Source organism: Dermacentor variabilis, chromosome 5 (assembly GCF_050947875.1).
Source record: "Dermacentor variabilis isolate Ectoservices chromosome 5, ASM5094787v1, whole genome shotgun sequence".
NCBI lineage: Eukaryota > Metazoa > Arthropoda > Arachnida > Ixodida > Ixodidae > Dermacentor > Dermacentor variabilis.
Window position 1 is genome coordinate 154508652 of NC_134572.1, and position 14979 is coordinate 154523630.

Here is a 14979-nt window from a genome sequence, read left to right on the forward strand (position 1 = left end):
TCTTTCAATTCAATTCAACAGTTATTTTATTCAAATAATCAAAACTGGTATGCGACAACGTCTGGATCCTTAGCCATAGGCTAGTTATGGATCCATGCAGCTATACAAAGAAAAGTAAACGATTCAGACACGAGCACAATCATTTGTTTTCGATCAAACAAAAAAATAAAGAAAGGAATGCAACATAACAAAAACCAATAAACTAAGGTGCAGACCACCGCAGGCGCGCGCCATTCCCAGCATGCCTAGGACACAGCTATCGGCACCCAGAAGCGAAAAGGTTTGGTTTCTGGCCAAACTGCTATCACCCACGACAGGAGCCCCACACCGCCGGTGAGGCAGCATGTATCCGAGACAAGACCCATGGCCTCCCTCCAACGGCAGCCAGCACACATACATGCTTGCGATAAGAATACATGAAACGGTCACACAAAAACAATTGGTTGAACATTTGTGACTTTAGCCGTTTGCAGAACGGTAGCATGTAATTATTATTTACTCAGCGCAGCAAGAATGTACACTGATATGCTATATATACATTTGATGCACGGAGTGTCGAGTAAAAACAAGGCTACACCTGCATTGACACTTACGTTACTATACATGTTCTATACATGTTACTGTACATGTTAATATACATACCTACGTAGAAACAACAAAAAAAGCGTAACAGCAACGCTGTATCCAGTTGTTGACATCATTATCACTTTCGTGAAAGACTAATCAGTTTAGATCGGGAAAAAGAACTCCTTTAGAGTAGTATTAAAATTTGCGGACTGCTTAATGTTTTCAGCAAGCGAGTTACATATTTTGACACCTATATAATGTATGCGTCGCTTGCCGTACTGGTTGTGACATATCGGCACGAGAAATCTCTCGAAGAAGGCCGAGCGACTGCTAAATGTCGATTCGTTGAAGATAGTGGCAGGAAATGGCGTGTTGCATCTCGTTATCGAGCACACTAATAAGGCAACGCGGTAATCTCGCAGGTGCGATAATGACATGACTTTGTTCACAAGAAGATTTCTTGACGGTGTAGAAAAGCTAGCGTAGTAGATTGTCCGCAAAGCTCTCTTCTGAAGCCGCACTACAGGCTCCAAGTGTGTTTTGTATGTAAATCCCCAGGCTTCAATACAATAGGCTGACTGAGAATGAACGAGACAAAAATACAAAGTTCTCAACGTTTCAAAACTGAAATTGCTCCGCGTCTTTGTAAGTACGAAGCATGCGGAGGAGACCTTACAACACAGCCTATCGATATGAGGCTTCCAGTTCAGAGCGGAATCAAGGGTTACCCCTAAGTAAAGCACCGCGTCGACTTTTTTCAATTTTATCACGGCCAATCGTAATGCGGCATGGCTCCTCTAATGATTTTTTCTTAAACGGGCACATAAAAATAACATATATAGTTTTATTTGTATTTAAGGAAAGTCGATTACTTTCAAACCATTTTCTCATATATTGTCACGTGGTCGTGACGTCAAAGAACACAGTAGCAACACTGCGAAAAGCAAAACTAGCTTTTATTTGGCGAACCTGTGCCCACAAAACAGGCTACACTTAAAGCACAACGAGAGCGGCGAACACAGTCGGCGATCGTCGAAAATCTGACCAGCGGGTGAAGCGCGTCCGCTTTTATACAGCAGTCGTCGAATGTTCCAGACTAATCGTTCGGACCCGCGTGCCTTCCACAATGTTCTACATCATTCGCGTCACGCGATGAAATCAGCTAACACAACGTTCGGCGACAACAGACAGCCGGATAGAAGCATCGATAACTTTCCAGAAACTTCGGATACATGCAGGCGCGTCCCGCGCTGTGCGATTACATTTGTTAGGCGGCGAAACGTGGTCGCCCGATAAATATAAGTACACATGTCAATATTGAAGTTCATTGTTGATTGTTTCAACAGCGTTATTTAAAGATTTGCTACAGACCGCAAGAGCTGTGTCATCAGCTGCTTGTGTCATGTGCTGTGTCATGTGCTTAATTTAGGCCCTCCGGAAAGTAATTTATGCATATTGTAAATAATATTGGCCCAAGTACCCATCGTTTTGGTACACCCATAGTAATGTCAGAGAGACTTGAGGTGTGCTAATCGATGACCACTGCATGTTTACGGTTAATGAGATCGCTTTTTAAGAAATCTAAGGAAATGCCTCGAAATCCAAATATTTCCAGTTTCATGAGTAATATACGATAGTCGACAGAATCAAATGCCTTTCTCATATCTAAAAATACTCGTATTGGTATTTCGTTGTTGTTCAAGGCTTCATCGATTACATTTGTTAAAGACAGAACAGCCGTAGTTGTCGATCTCGACTTCTTAAAGCCGTGTTGACGCGAGGAAAGGATGTTATTTTTGTATAGAAATTTTTTTATTCTGCTAGCCACTAGTTTCTCAAAATTATGCTTATGCAGTTCAATACCGATATAGGTCGATAATTACCGAAATCGTTGGTGTCCCCACTTTTATAAATAGGCGCTACTCTCGCTATTTTCAATACCTCCGGGTATGTGCCCGTGTAAAATGCTTTGTTAAACAATTCAGCGAGAGTAGGTGCCAATGTCTTTATACTGTTACGTAGGAAGAGGCAGACGAAAAGCTATGTACACGTATATTTACAAGAAAATACGCTGCGCTTGGCCAAGAGGCAAGAGCCCGCGCTAGCTTCTAATCGTCGTCGTCGTCTTCACACTACTCGCCTTTTCGTGATCGCACATATTGTTCCGTAGCACTACCCCCGGTTGCAAAAGCGCCTTCCCGGAGCAACTAAAGACCGGACTCGGAAGCAGTGTAGTAGGCCTTGAGTCTACTGACATGCACGACATCACTAGATGCCAGAGGAGAGGACGAGGTTGAACCCACAGGAGCAATTTCGTAAGTCACAGGCGTCACCTGGCGCAGCACGCGGTAGGGCCCTGTGTATTGCGAAAGGAGCTTCTCTGAAAGTCCGACGTGACGAGAGGGCGACCACAGGAGCACGAGCGCACCATGCGAAAACTGTACGTCGCGATGTCGGGCGTTGTACTGACACTGCAGAGTGCTTTGTGAGGCCGTCAGTCGAGCGCGGGAAAGCTGGCGTGCATGGTCGGCGAGGGCGATGGCGTCACCCGCATACTCGCCTGTTGAGATCGCAGCAGGAGGAAGTGCCGTGTCTAGTGGCAAGGTAGGTTCCCGACCGTACAGAAGATAAAATGGAGAAAATCCGGCGGTGTCGTGCCGTGAAGAATTGTACGCAAATGTTACGTAAGGAAGGGCAATGTCCTAGTCGTGGTCGTCTTTGGAAACGTACTTTGACCGCATATCGGTAAGAGTACGGTTTAGCCGCTCTGTCAGGCCATTGGTTTCAGGATGGTATGAGGCAGTCAGTTTGTGATGAATGGAGCAGGAACGCACAAGACGGGCTTTTTTGCACATTGAAGCAAGTTGTCACGGGCGGCGCAGGTCTTGAATTTGATAATGATGTTAGATTGATTTATTTTTGTTGGAACATGGTGGTGGTGGTGGTGGTGGTGGTGGTGGTGGTGGTGGTGGTGATGTTGAAGCAGGCGGGGTTAGCCTGGCATACATAGCCGGCAATTGTTCCGCCTGATCCTCCTTCAAGTTGAGATCAGGGATGTGTCACCAGGTGTCGATGAGCCCCGTGTCTCGCAGGAAGGCTATCAGCAGGCGTTGCGCTCTCTTCCTGAATGCCGCGGGCCCTCCGGGGAAAACAACGTCCTCAAAGGTCCTGTGCGTGAGACCGCTTTTTTGCAGGTTGTCGACCAACGCTTTTCTTTCTGTGTCAAACTGTGGGCATAGCCAAATGAAATGTTCGATGTCACCAATGTCACCACAGAAAACACAGAGTGGGGAAGCGCGAAGCCCAGTCTTGAATAACCAAGCTGGGGTGTATGCGGAGTCGGTCCTGATGCGGTATAAAAGCGTCGCTTGTTCGCGTGTAAATCCATGAGTCACACAGGATTCGTGTGGATTCTTGTGCAGCTGTCGAAAGTGAAGGCGGATTGCATCCTTAGGGTTTTGAAAAGCTTTTGGAGCTTTCACTTTTGGGACACATGTCAGCGCTAGGCGTGCAAGGGCGTCAGCTTCCTCGTTTCCATCAATTCCTACGTGTGATGGAATCCACTGAAACCTTATGTTAAATCCTTTGCTCGTGAGGTTGTCAATCAGTGCCAGAGACTGCCTTGTAAATTTCTCTAGAGGTAGGCCCCGATGTAATCTTTGTAATGCTGACTTGGAATCCGTCAGCACCACGACATCTCGTGCAGAAAAGGCACGTAGTTTCCGCAAAGGCGCGGTGATTGCGGCGCTTTCTACTGTTGTAGAGGAAACTACGCGATCCAGTCGGCCAGACCATGACACATCAAGGGATGGTATGCAGAATGCCGCTGCACAGCTATCTGTTTGTGCACACACCGAACCGTCTGTGTACACTTGTAGATGGCTTGGAAACAAAGTGCTCAAGTGGTCCAACACAATAAACTTGGCTTCGGCAGTTGAAATGGTGCGTTTCGTCGGAAGGTGGGGTACATTGAGGCTGCAGGTAACGTCCGGAAAAGACCATGGCGGGCCAAGGCGACTTCGTTTAGGCCATTCCAATCCTAAAAATCGGAAGGTGTTCAGCGCCGCATGGAAATGTGAGCGAGTTCTTGATCTTAGCCGCCAGAGAAGCGCCGTGCCTGCGCGTGACTCGCCCAGCCTTAATAGCTGCGTCAGCAAGGCCTGAGATGCCAAGAGGCGGAGTGGAAGAGACTCTGCCTCATTAGTGACTTTCTTGTTTGAAGCCGCCGTTGGAACTCCCATCGCCAAGCGAAGTCCCTTTCTGTGCACTGCCTCCAAGCGCACGAATGGACTCGATGACGGTGATATCAGAGGGAGCTGATAGAGAATGCGGCTTGTTATCAGTGCAGCGTTCAGTTTAAGCATGGATATAGGATTGTTTCCCCAACGTACACTTGCCAATCGACGAAGTGCGTTGATTCTTTGCACCGATGCAGCCACAACACTTTCGACCGCACCACGCCATAGTAGCTTGTTGTCGATGGTGACGCCCAGGAATCGAACATGAGTTGCACGAAGAATTGAATGCCCTCTGATATTCAGCGTCAGACGTGTTGACTTGCGTCTCACTCCCGGGAAAAGCATGAAGGCTGATTTTTTTGCTGATAAGGATAGGCCAAGCGTCGATAAGTGGCGATCGATAGTGGAGATTGCGGCCTGGGCTATCCGGGCCAAACGTTTGTGTTGGTACCCCGAGATCCAAATGCAGATGTCATCTGCGTAGATGGACATTTTAACTGCCGTCTGACCTACTTTCAGGGCATCTGGAAGGCTGGCCATGGCAACGTTAAAAAGCAAGGAGGATAGGACTCTTCCTTGTGGGACGCCGAGGGAAATGCGTCGCTTGACACTCATTATACTTCCCAGCTTAACTTGTACACATCGATCACTGAGAAATTCATGGACGAATCGAAGAGCATTTCCCGAGACGCCCATGGCTCGGAGTCCGTTGATGATGCCTGTATGAAGCACACAGTCGTAAGCCTTGGCAACGTCCATAAAGATGGCGAGTGTGGAAAGGCCGTCTACGCGATGGTGCTCGATATGGCTCTGTAGATCCAAGACACTGTCCTGGGCACTCAACCGTGGACGAAATCCGGTCATACATGATGGCAGTCTATTTCCTTGCTCAAGATACCATGTTAACCTCGTACATATTAGTCTTTCCATCAACTTTGATACGCATGATGTTAGCGATACTGGCCGATATGAGGTGAGGTTTGCAGGATCCTTTCCGGACTTGAGCACTGGCACCACCTATGCTGTCTTCCACGCTTCTGGGATCTCTCCTGTGCTCCAGACGTGATTAAATATGTCCAGAAGTGCTCGTTTTCGTTCATATGGCAGATTTGTCAGCATCTGATTGCTGATCGAATCGGGACCCACAGCACAGCGTCTTCTTAATGTGCTAAGCGCCCAATCCAACTCACGAAAGGTGAACGGCGTATCCGTGGTATGGAATGCTTCAGACAACAGAGGGTTCGATACTCCTGCTGATCTGCCAGATGTGTATACGTCTGCAAAATCTTCTGCAAGGGTTTGCAAATCTTTTCCGTGCTTTAAAGCAAGTGCTTCGAATGGCCTGTGTAGGCGAATCTGTCCGCATAGGCTATTCATTACTCCCCATATCCTTGTCATGGGAGTAAACGCCGATAAACTCTCACAGAAAGCAGCCCATTGAACTTGTCTTAATCTTTTTGTATGACGACGGATGACAGCGTTTATCCTGTTGTATTCAGTTTTCGCAGATGGATTTCCCGTTTTTCTCATTAGTTTTCGCTCCGCTCTCCTACGCGCTGCGCACAGGTTCTTAAGTTTCAAATCAGGAGTAGGGAAATGACCTGGCAGTTTCAACATTGAGGTAGCCACTCTTTTGCTCCGCAGCATATCTGCGAACAGCGCACCAGGGGATTCGTCCAACGCTTCTCTGTATGTGTCCCAGCGGGTCACAGCACAGAATTGTCGCCCAGCAGTGTGAAATCCGGTGATGTTGGTGAAGATGGGAAAGTGGTCACTGCCCATCCTGTCTGGGGCCGTTGTTGACGATACGACAAGGTCTATAGAATGGATCACGAGGTCTATGGCACTCCATGAATCTGGTGGTCTGAAGAAAGTCGGTTTGCCATCGTTCGCGATACACAAGTCAGCAGCTTCCGCGGCTGTGACTAGTTCCTTGCCTCGGGAATCTGCAGTCTTACCTCCCCAAAGCGAATGATGTGCGTTAAAGTCCCCACAGATTATTATAGGAGAGGGGCAACGAATGCAAAGGTCCTTTATGAACGCCTCCATGGAGACCTTCCTGCGCGGACTTATATACACCGACACCACACTGAGTTTTCGTTTTCCTAGGCACACTTGCACAGCGGCGACTTCCAAGAAGGTAGAACAAAGGTCTTGCACTGGTAAGGTGACGTGAGGTATTTCTCGCCTGATGTATATCATCGCACTTCCATTTGCCAATGATGGTATACTCGGATTTCCATGTCTGATGTACCCTGGGATCGTCCTACCATTTGGGAGACCGGCCACCGAGAGGGCTAGAATTGGTATAGGTATGTCTCGAAGGAAAAGACTGAGTTCAGAAAGACGCTGTAGAATACCGGCGCAGTTCCACTGCATTATTAAGGGCACTTTTGGACGACGGAATGGACCAAGTGGGCGAGACATTGCCATTATGCTACTGAGTGTATGTGGAAGTAGAGCAGAGTATTACTGACTCAAGAGCCAGCACTGCTTCCAGCATATCCTTCGTTGAACTAGCAGGCATCTTCGCGACGTGGAAACGTAGTGCCGTGAACAAAGCGCGTATCGCATGCTGGCAGTTTTCTTGCTGACTGTTGTCAAGTGGTACTTGAGGTCGGTTTACTGCGGCCGCATAGGTGCGCTTTTCGGACTCTTTTCGAACAGGTTTCTCAGCCGCCGTGACCGTTTGCGTTGGCTCAATAACTTCGTTTATCGGTGGGAAACGCGGGAAATGAGATGCGTACTCTGTTTCCAAACCAGTTAGTTGTGGCGCTCTGGACGTCTTCTTCGTGTTCGATGGTGCGCTTGCACTCTTTGGACCCAGAACAAACATCTTATTTCTTCGCTGAGCAGCTGTCCGCGCCGGGCATTGACCGTAGCTAGCAGAATGGTCACCGCCGCAATTTGCACACACAAAGTTGTCTTTACTTGCACACGTCTTAAAGTCATGAGGTCCCCCACAGCGCTTGCACCTCTGTTACCCACGACAGTACTTAGCGATATGTCCGAAGCGCTGACACTTAAAACAGCGTGGTGGTGTCTCCACGTAGTCGACAAGCTCATGTCTGGTCAAACCAAGGTAGATCTTCTCCGGGCGTTCAGAATTTGGAGCAAATGTGAGAACCACCGAGTTAGTGCGCCTTGACTCCCATTCAGATGAACATGGTGTACGACATCAATATCAGCAATTGTCACCTGCGGAGCAACCTTTGCTGCCAAAGTGGTAACAACTGCCGACAGTGACTCCTTGGGTGTCCTGGGGATACCTTTCACTTCAAGATTTGTTCTATGACTGTATTGCTGTGGTTCCATCAGTTCATGCCTACTAGCCTGCAACTCTTTAGAGAGGCCGCTGTTTTCCCTTTTAAGTCGACTTTGTTTTGTCTTCACCTCACCTAATTCCCTGTGCACATTACCAAGTGCTTTCTTGAAATCCTCATTGGTTTCGCTCATAAAATCTGCAGATTTCTTAAGGGAAGCAAGGTCACGGTTTAGGTTCTTATCCATGTCTTCAATCTTTGCACTCAACTTCAAAAACAACACAGCAAGTTCTTTCGTCGTTGTGGGCGTTTTTTCGAAAACCCTTTCGCCTGTATTCTTGCTCCCCGCATCAGATCCATCATCGCCCATAGCTGGAGGAGGACCGAGGCACGAAGCTAATATTTTTTTAATCGCGAGGTTTTACGCACCTGTAATGCACAAAAGTGCGGTGAGTAGGCCGTCGATGTGAGCGCGCCTGGATCGTCCACAGCAATGGTTCTGTCTAAATGTTAAGCACGCTTTTATGCTCCCCGTTGCATCATCGAAGGCTTCGGCGCAGCAGTAGTGACGCAGGAGGCGTGCCTCGATTCCAGTTTGGCGGGATCTGATTCTAGCAAACAGGTGATTAGCTCGGGCACTGGTAGTCGCGTCGAGTGTTCAGAGCAGCCAGCGTCGATGACTGCACCTTGTAATGCACAAAAGTGCGGTGAGTAGGCCGTCGATGTGAGGGTGCCTGGATCGTCCACAGCAATGTGGAACACTAAACCTTGCTATAGCTTCGGGCAAGACGGCTATTTTTTTTATGGCTGGCATGCGCCTACGTTACGTTCTATTCTAATTACAATGTATACATATATTTAGTGCGCTATCATTTGCTGAAAAGCAGCAAATTGTGCTGTATACTTATTTCGTTCGACTAAAACGGGTGTTAAAAGTAATATCAGTGGACAGCGTTTAACCACGATACTCCTAGCATTGTCTTAGGCAACGTGAATGCTTTTCCTCTGATTAATTATTTCATTATTTCTTTTCCTATCCAGCTAACACACCAAAGGGTTGCCAGTTGGAAGGCGGTGTCACATTTGTCGACAAGATTCCACGCAGCAACAGAGGCAAGCTTGTCAGGCGTCAGCTCGTCCAGTGGATTCTCGAGAAGCGAGAACAGGGAGGCATCAACAGTCGGCAAGATGAGGCGTAAGAGCTAACAGATTTCGCCATTCACACTATTCTTCACGGCTCAAAGCACATCTCGCACCGGGAGTGTACATTCGTATCGTAAAAGTGTAATATTTTTACTGCGAAAGCATTACATGCCCCATGAAGTGGAAAATACGGCGTCCATTTTTATAATCCGATGGTACCAAAACCCACGTGACGAAGTGACAACGTAACGTTCCCAGCGCTGGACCTGTTGTAGCTCGGACTGCAAACTTTCACGGTGAACAGCCATGGCATCGGACCTGGACCCCTATTAAAATTTTATTAAGGTCGATTAAGTGAATTGGAGTAAAATAAAGTCGATTAATGTGGATGAATGTGACGTTTTATTTTAAGGTGATCACTTCGACGAGTCATCATACTTTCGCATTCAAATCACGTAAGGATACGTAAGTGACTGTCACTTAATAATAAAGTGCAGGCTGAATGGCATCTTCCGGTATTCCACGTAATTCCTGGGTCATGGCTCCTAACAAGCTGAAGCATAACACGAATGGTCATGAGGCTCGTGGACACCATGGCAACGTAAATCTGGGAAAGGGAGATTTGCTTTTTGTGTTCATTATGAAAGGCACGTACCCCTTGCAAAATTTTCGATATAGCAGGCACTCTGTTCTGTGCGGGGTGTTTCAGCGAACTTCAAAAGTTTTTAAAGGTGGCCTAACACACAAAGCACAATTCTACTTCATGAGCTGGTCAACTCGAAGAGTTGGACATTACTTGCACAACATATTGAACTGCATATTCAACTAATTAATAAAAAGACACGAATTACGTTTTTAACGAATTACCAACCTTATGGCAAACATTTCAACGTAGAAATTCTAGCCGTGGCGTTAACAAGGTTTATCCACTTGGAATAATTTCTCAGGATGCCACCAGTTTCGAGGTATTAATTCCGGAACATTACAGAGAAATGCATAGGCGTTTCACTTATTTTTGTGTTTTAATGCATAAAACGTCCTTTTGTTAAGGACCTAGCCGTGGATACGCCTTGCCAACTCCACAGCTAGAATTCCTCAGTTGCAATATGTGCCATAATTAGTTAACATTAGGTAGTGGATTTTCGCCATTTACTGAGATTGACAATTCAATTATTTGTGCAAGTAATGACCGCCTTTTCGAGTAGACCATGTTATAGGTGGAGTATATAACATGCTGCATGTCATGCCCAAGAGAACGCTGCGAGAGCTACGCTGGGAAGATAGTCGGAGGACAGTCCCCAGGCGATGCCTGGCGCTACTAATTTTACCATAACTAGCTCCCTTCGTCAGAGAAGGCTGCAAAGGGAACAAATAGTTGCCACTCCGGAGGAGGCCGGGACGACGCGAAGGGCTCATGGACGTTTCCCGGAAGAACGCGCCCCGAACTGGTGCTTGACCTACACTGAGAACCAGCGGAGAAGACTAGTTGGGAGTAGGAGATCTCCTCTCCCATTCCCACGACCTCTCCGCCTTTGCGCCCACTGGAACTGGGTGGGGCCACCTGTCCGATATTCTGCATGCGACAGTGTTGTTTGTGCGTGATCTTGATCAAGCAGTTGATCTGTTTCTGTTCTTTTTCTGTTCTTGTTCTTGTTTTCTTGATCTGAACACTTGATCTTTTTCTGTTTTTTTTTTGCTTTTCAACGATGTAAGTGGCGCCTGACAGCACCAAAAGATGCCGAGAGTCAGTGGGACTGTACTAACCCGGACAAACCAAATTATGAGGGCCCACCACCTGCAGCGGGCTGTTTTTTCATCCACTTTCATTTCGATTTATTTATCATTTCGTTATTTCATTTTTTAAGCTCAAGTAACTTCCCCCTATGTTGTCGTTGATGTCAGTGTTAGTTGGCTTCTTATGATATGACTAATAATATTTGGGCCCCTCGGTTAACCCCCTTTCTTCTTATTTATAACATAACGAGGGTCTCGAATAAGGCAACATTGATGCCTTCAGGTAGCATGTGTAGGTTTATTGACCGGTTTCCTTCACCCAAAAAAGATCACGTTCTCGTGACGCCTGTTACAGAAAGGATGTTCTATGTCGGTCGCCAAAGTCTCTGAGTGGTAGCGTTGGCTAGCACTCCTGGGGTTCTACTAGGAAACATAAATACCCAAGAAAGTGGATGGGTAAACAGCGCCGCGCTAGAATAATTGTTAGGGCATCGCACACGATACGCGACGGTTGTGGGATCGTTCCCCACCTGTGCCAAGTTGTTTTTTTCATCCACATCCGTTAATTTACCGTTTAGGTATTTCATTTATTAAGCTCAAGTAAATTTCCCTATGTTGTCCTCGGTGTCAGTGTTTGTTGGATTCTTATATGACTAATAAAATTGCGCCCCTCGGTTAAGCGTCTTCTCGTTTATTACGGAACGAGGGTCTCGAATCCGCTAACATTGATGCTTTCAGGTAGCATGTGTGGGTTTATTGACCCGTTTCCTGGGTCCAAGAAAGATCACGTTATCGTGACTCCTGTGACAGAAAGGATGTTCTACGTCCATCGCCAAGGTCTGTGCGTGGTGGCGCTGGCTACCACTCCCAGGGTTCTGCAAGGAAACACGAATACCCAGGAAAGTGGACGCGGAAACGGTGCCGCAGTAGCTCAATTGGTAGAGAATCGCATGCGAAATTCGAAGGTTGTCGGATCGTTCCCCACCTGCCGCAACTTGTTTTTTCATCCACTTTCATTTCCATTAATTTATCGTTTCATTATTTCATTTATTAAGGTCAAGTAATTTCCCCTATTTTGTCCTTGGTGTCAGTGTTTGTTGGCTTCTTATGATATGACTAATAAAAAATAGGGGCCTCGGTTAACCCCCTTTCTTCCTACAGTAACGTATTTCATGAAGAATAACAAAAGCACGCTTAACTTTCTTCCAAAAGATATGCTTTATGTAGACTGTTTCTGTGTAGTTGTCTCTTTGCGACCTAAAACATGAAAAACAATTAGTAAAAGACAGCAGAAGATTCTAAACGAACTGCTGATACTGCAGTAATAAAAGCTCTTCCCAAAGAATATCTCTTAAAAATATTTTGGAAATATCAGTGGTTTTCTGACAATAAAATTGACACGAAAAAGGTAAATTTGGTATAGGGCGCTAAGAACAGTTGCGAAACAAATTAGTCACCTAACGCAATGTGTGTAATGAATCGAGGATAAGTGCTCTATAAAAATTACATGTATTTGACAAGAGATGTTGATTATTTTCTGAGACATGTCATGTCATGTCATGTCGACCTTTGTTTGCTAATGGAAAACCTCAATTACTTCCCTCTCAGCTCTGTCAGGGCTCTTTGCAACTAATCTCATGTGCTGGAAGATAGGGAAGCACCCACGGCTCATCTGCGCAGCGACGTGGCTGCTGTAGTTATTCTTCATGCAAGTTCTGGGTTCACCCACTCCCTCAGTGAAACATTGATAACGATTACGGCTACTGATACTCGTTTTCATCCAGGAGCAAAATCAGCTTGTAGTTGGTGCTAGTACTGTTCATAGGTATCACTCCTTGGTGTTTCATGCTATCATATTTCTAGGAATAAATGATCTTGTATACTATTGCTGAAAGCTGAGAGAGTTGGTTACTGGCATTAGGAAACATAGTTACTGCACTATAAAATGGAACACGTGAAATGCACAGGATGAGCACTGCACATGAACTTGTTTTAGTACATGGTTGCGAGCATATGCATGGATGAAAGGCCTTTCCAGCAAAATTTGACTGTACGTGACATATAAGATGCACCACTCATCCTATTTTGCGTGAACCGTACATCTTTTTCAAGTAATCAATTTTTCTATTCGAGCTTTCAATAGAAGGTGTGCTATTGCATTTATCTGTTTGTCTGGGAAGGCCCTTATATACCAGTGTGCACGTTTAGCCTTACAATTCCTGAGTATTTTATGCTGTTGCATTTTGTGATGTATTGACATCTTTTACACTGTCCTGCAAATTTTTCAGACCTTGCTAACACGCTAACCTGCGCAGAGTGCTCAGCCTGTCTTTGGGGCACCTTTGAGTGCCTTTAATGCCTTCAGAAGCAAGTGTTGCGTAGGATAAACCAGGATTTATGGTAAAGGCAGGCTGCAGGAGCATTGTACGCAAATTTAGACGGTAAAAGCATCTGGATATCTCACAAAACATTGCAAAAGATTCCAAACTGTGCGAAGATTGGACTGTACACATGCACTTTGCAAATATAAGACAGGGAAGTGCAGATTTGCATACTAGGCCTTTTCCATCCAAGAAACCAATAACTGCATTAACAAACCTACTACCGGGGTATTGAATAAAGAAGATGGTTACTTCAACAATATGCTGTATTACATCTGTGCATTATGAATCACATAGTTTATATGTCGTATATTGTGAAATTTCTTGCGAATGTGTCGTTTTTATGTATGTAATCATTGTTTAGTGAGGTCACTTGAGGTACAGCACCCATCCTCTGCATGTCATGTTGTTATTTTGTTTTGTCTTAGCACTGTAATTATGTTTCGTAAAACCTTACATTGCTAAAATTAGACTTTGGGGCAGTTTGGCCTTTTCATCCACATTCTTGTTTTTGTCATTTCCCTTATCATGTAAGCATTTTTCTGGAGCACTTGCAGTATTTCGTCATGCTCTTGCGTTTACAAGCCATATTTCTGTCTCTGAACAGCCCAAACCACTTGTAGCGTGCAAATCTGATGCATCCTCAATAGAACTTTATAGTAAACGTATTGCTAAAAATATTTTTCAGGGGATGAAGCACTTCTGTAACTGCCGAGTTTTGCAGCAATAAAGAAGCAGAATGCTTGCATTTGTGTAATATACATATAATTTCTTCTTGGTATCATCTTTTATCTGACTGTCTGTCAGCATGGTAACATTGCATATTATCTTCTTTCTTAACATTCATAGGTTCCAAATAGCTCCTATAATCTTTTTGTCCTCACATTTCATGCAATATCCTTCACCGGAAGGGCGACTAGCAGTTCACCTGATTCACTACTTTTACGGGCAACAAATTAACCATAATAGCATGTCATGCCCACTGCTTAAAAGCTCCTAAAGGATTTTGCCCATCTGAAAGTTCCTTGAATTCATGCAAGCAGGTACTGCTTATAAGATGGCGGAATGCTCATGATTGGTTTTTTAGGCCAATGTGAATGAAAAACCCCAGTACCTATGTGTTGCTTTATGATGTTGACCTGTATTTATTATAACGCTGGTGAACTGTGTGTGCACTCTGAAGATATGCGTATTACTGCTGGTGTTTTGTATAATCGTTGTATAATAAAACAACACATTATATTGTAACGATGTTACTAAAACAACGATATTTATTAAGGGCGAACTTTCGCCCACAAGTAAATGTCACTGCGGTCGTGAAGAAATCCCCGGCCGTCGTGTTCTCAAAAGTGGCCTCGAACCGTCTTCCTCTTTCTTCTCGCGCGACACATCGTGCGCGTGGCGCATGTGAGCCGGGTCCAACTGGCTGCCCGTGCCACGAAGATCGCTGCCTGTTGTTCATGAACAACACCACGGTACTGCGTGCACAGTGTCCAACACAAAGGGCGCGCAACGTGAATGTCACCAAGTTTGTTGCGGCTTTATCCCCCTCCTAACAGCATTGGTCCAATGCGTGAGGAGGGGGATAATGCGGCCCGATGCGCCCCGATGCTGTCCCAGGGGGCACACAGATGATTTCACTGTCTACTTTTG

At 45.7% G+C, this 14979-nt stretch overlaps 1 protein-coding gene across 4 annotated transcripts in view; it reads left to right on the forward strand.

Annotated features, from left to right (window-relative positions):
- Nucleotides 1-9587, forward strand: part of LOC142583265 (uncharacterized) — a 135831-nt gene extending 126244 nt beyond the window's left edge. For all 4 annotated transcript variants that reach the window (XM_075693652.1, XM_075693653.1, XM_075693655.1 and 1 more), the window contains one exon: nucleotides 9110-9587. In XM_075693652.1, coding sequence (XP_075549767.1) covers nucleotides 9110-9267 — 158 coding nt within the window. In that variant the 3' untranslated portion in view covers nucleotides 9268-9587. The remainder of the gene's footprint in view (nucleotides 1-9109) is intronic.
- Nucleotides 9588-14979: the final 5392 nt, after the last annotated feature.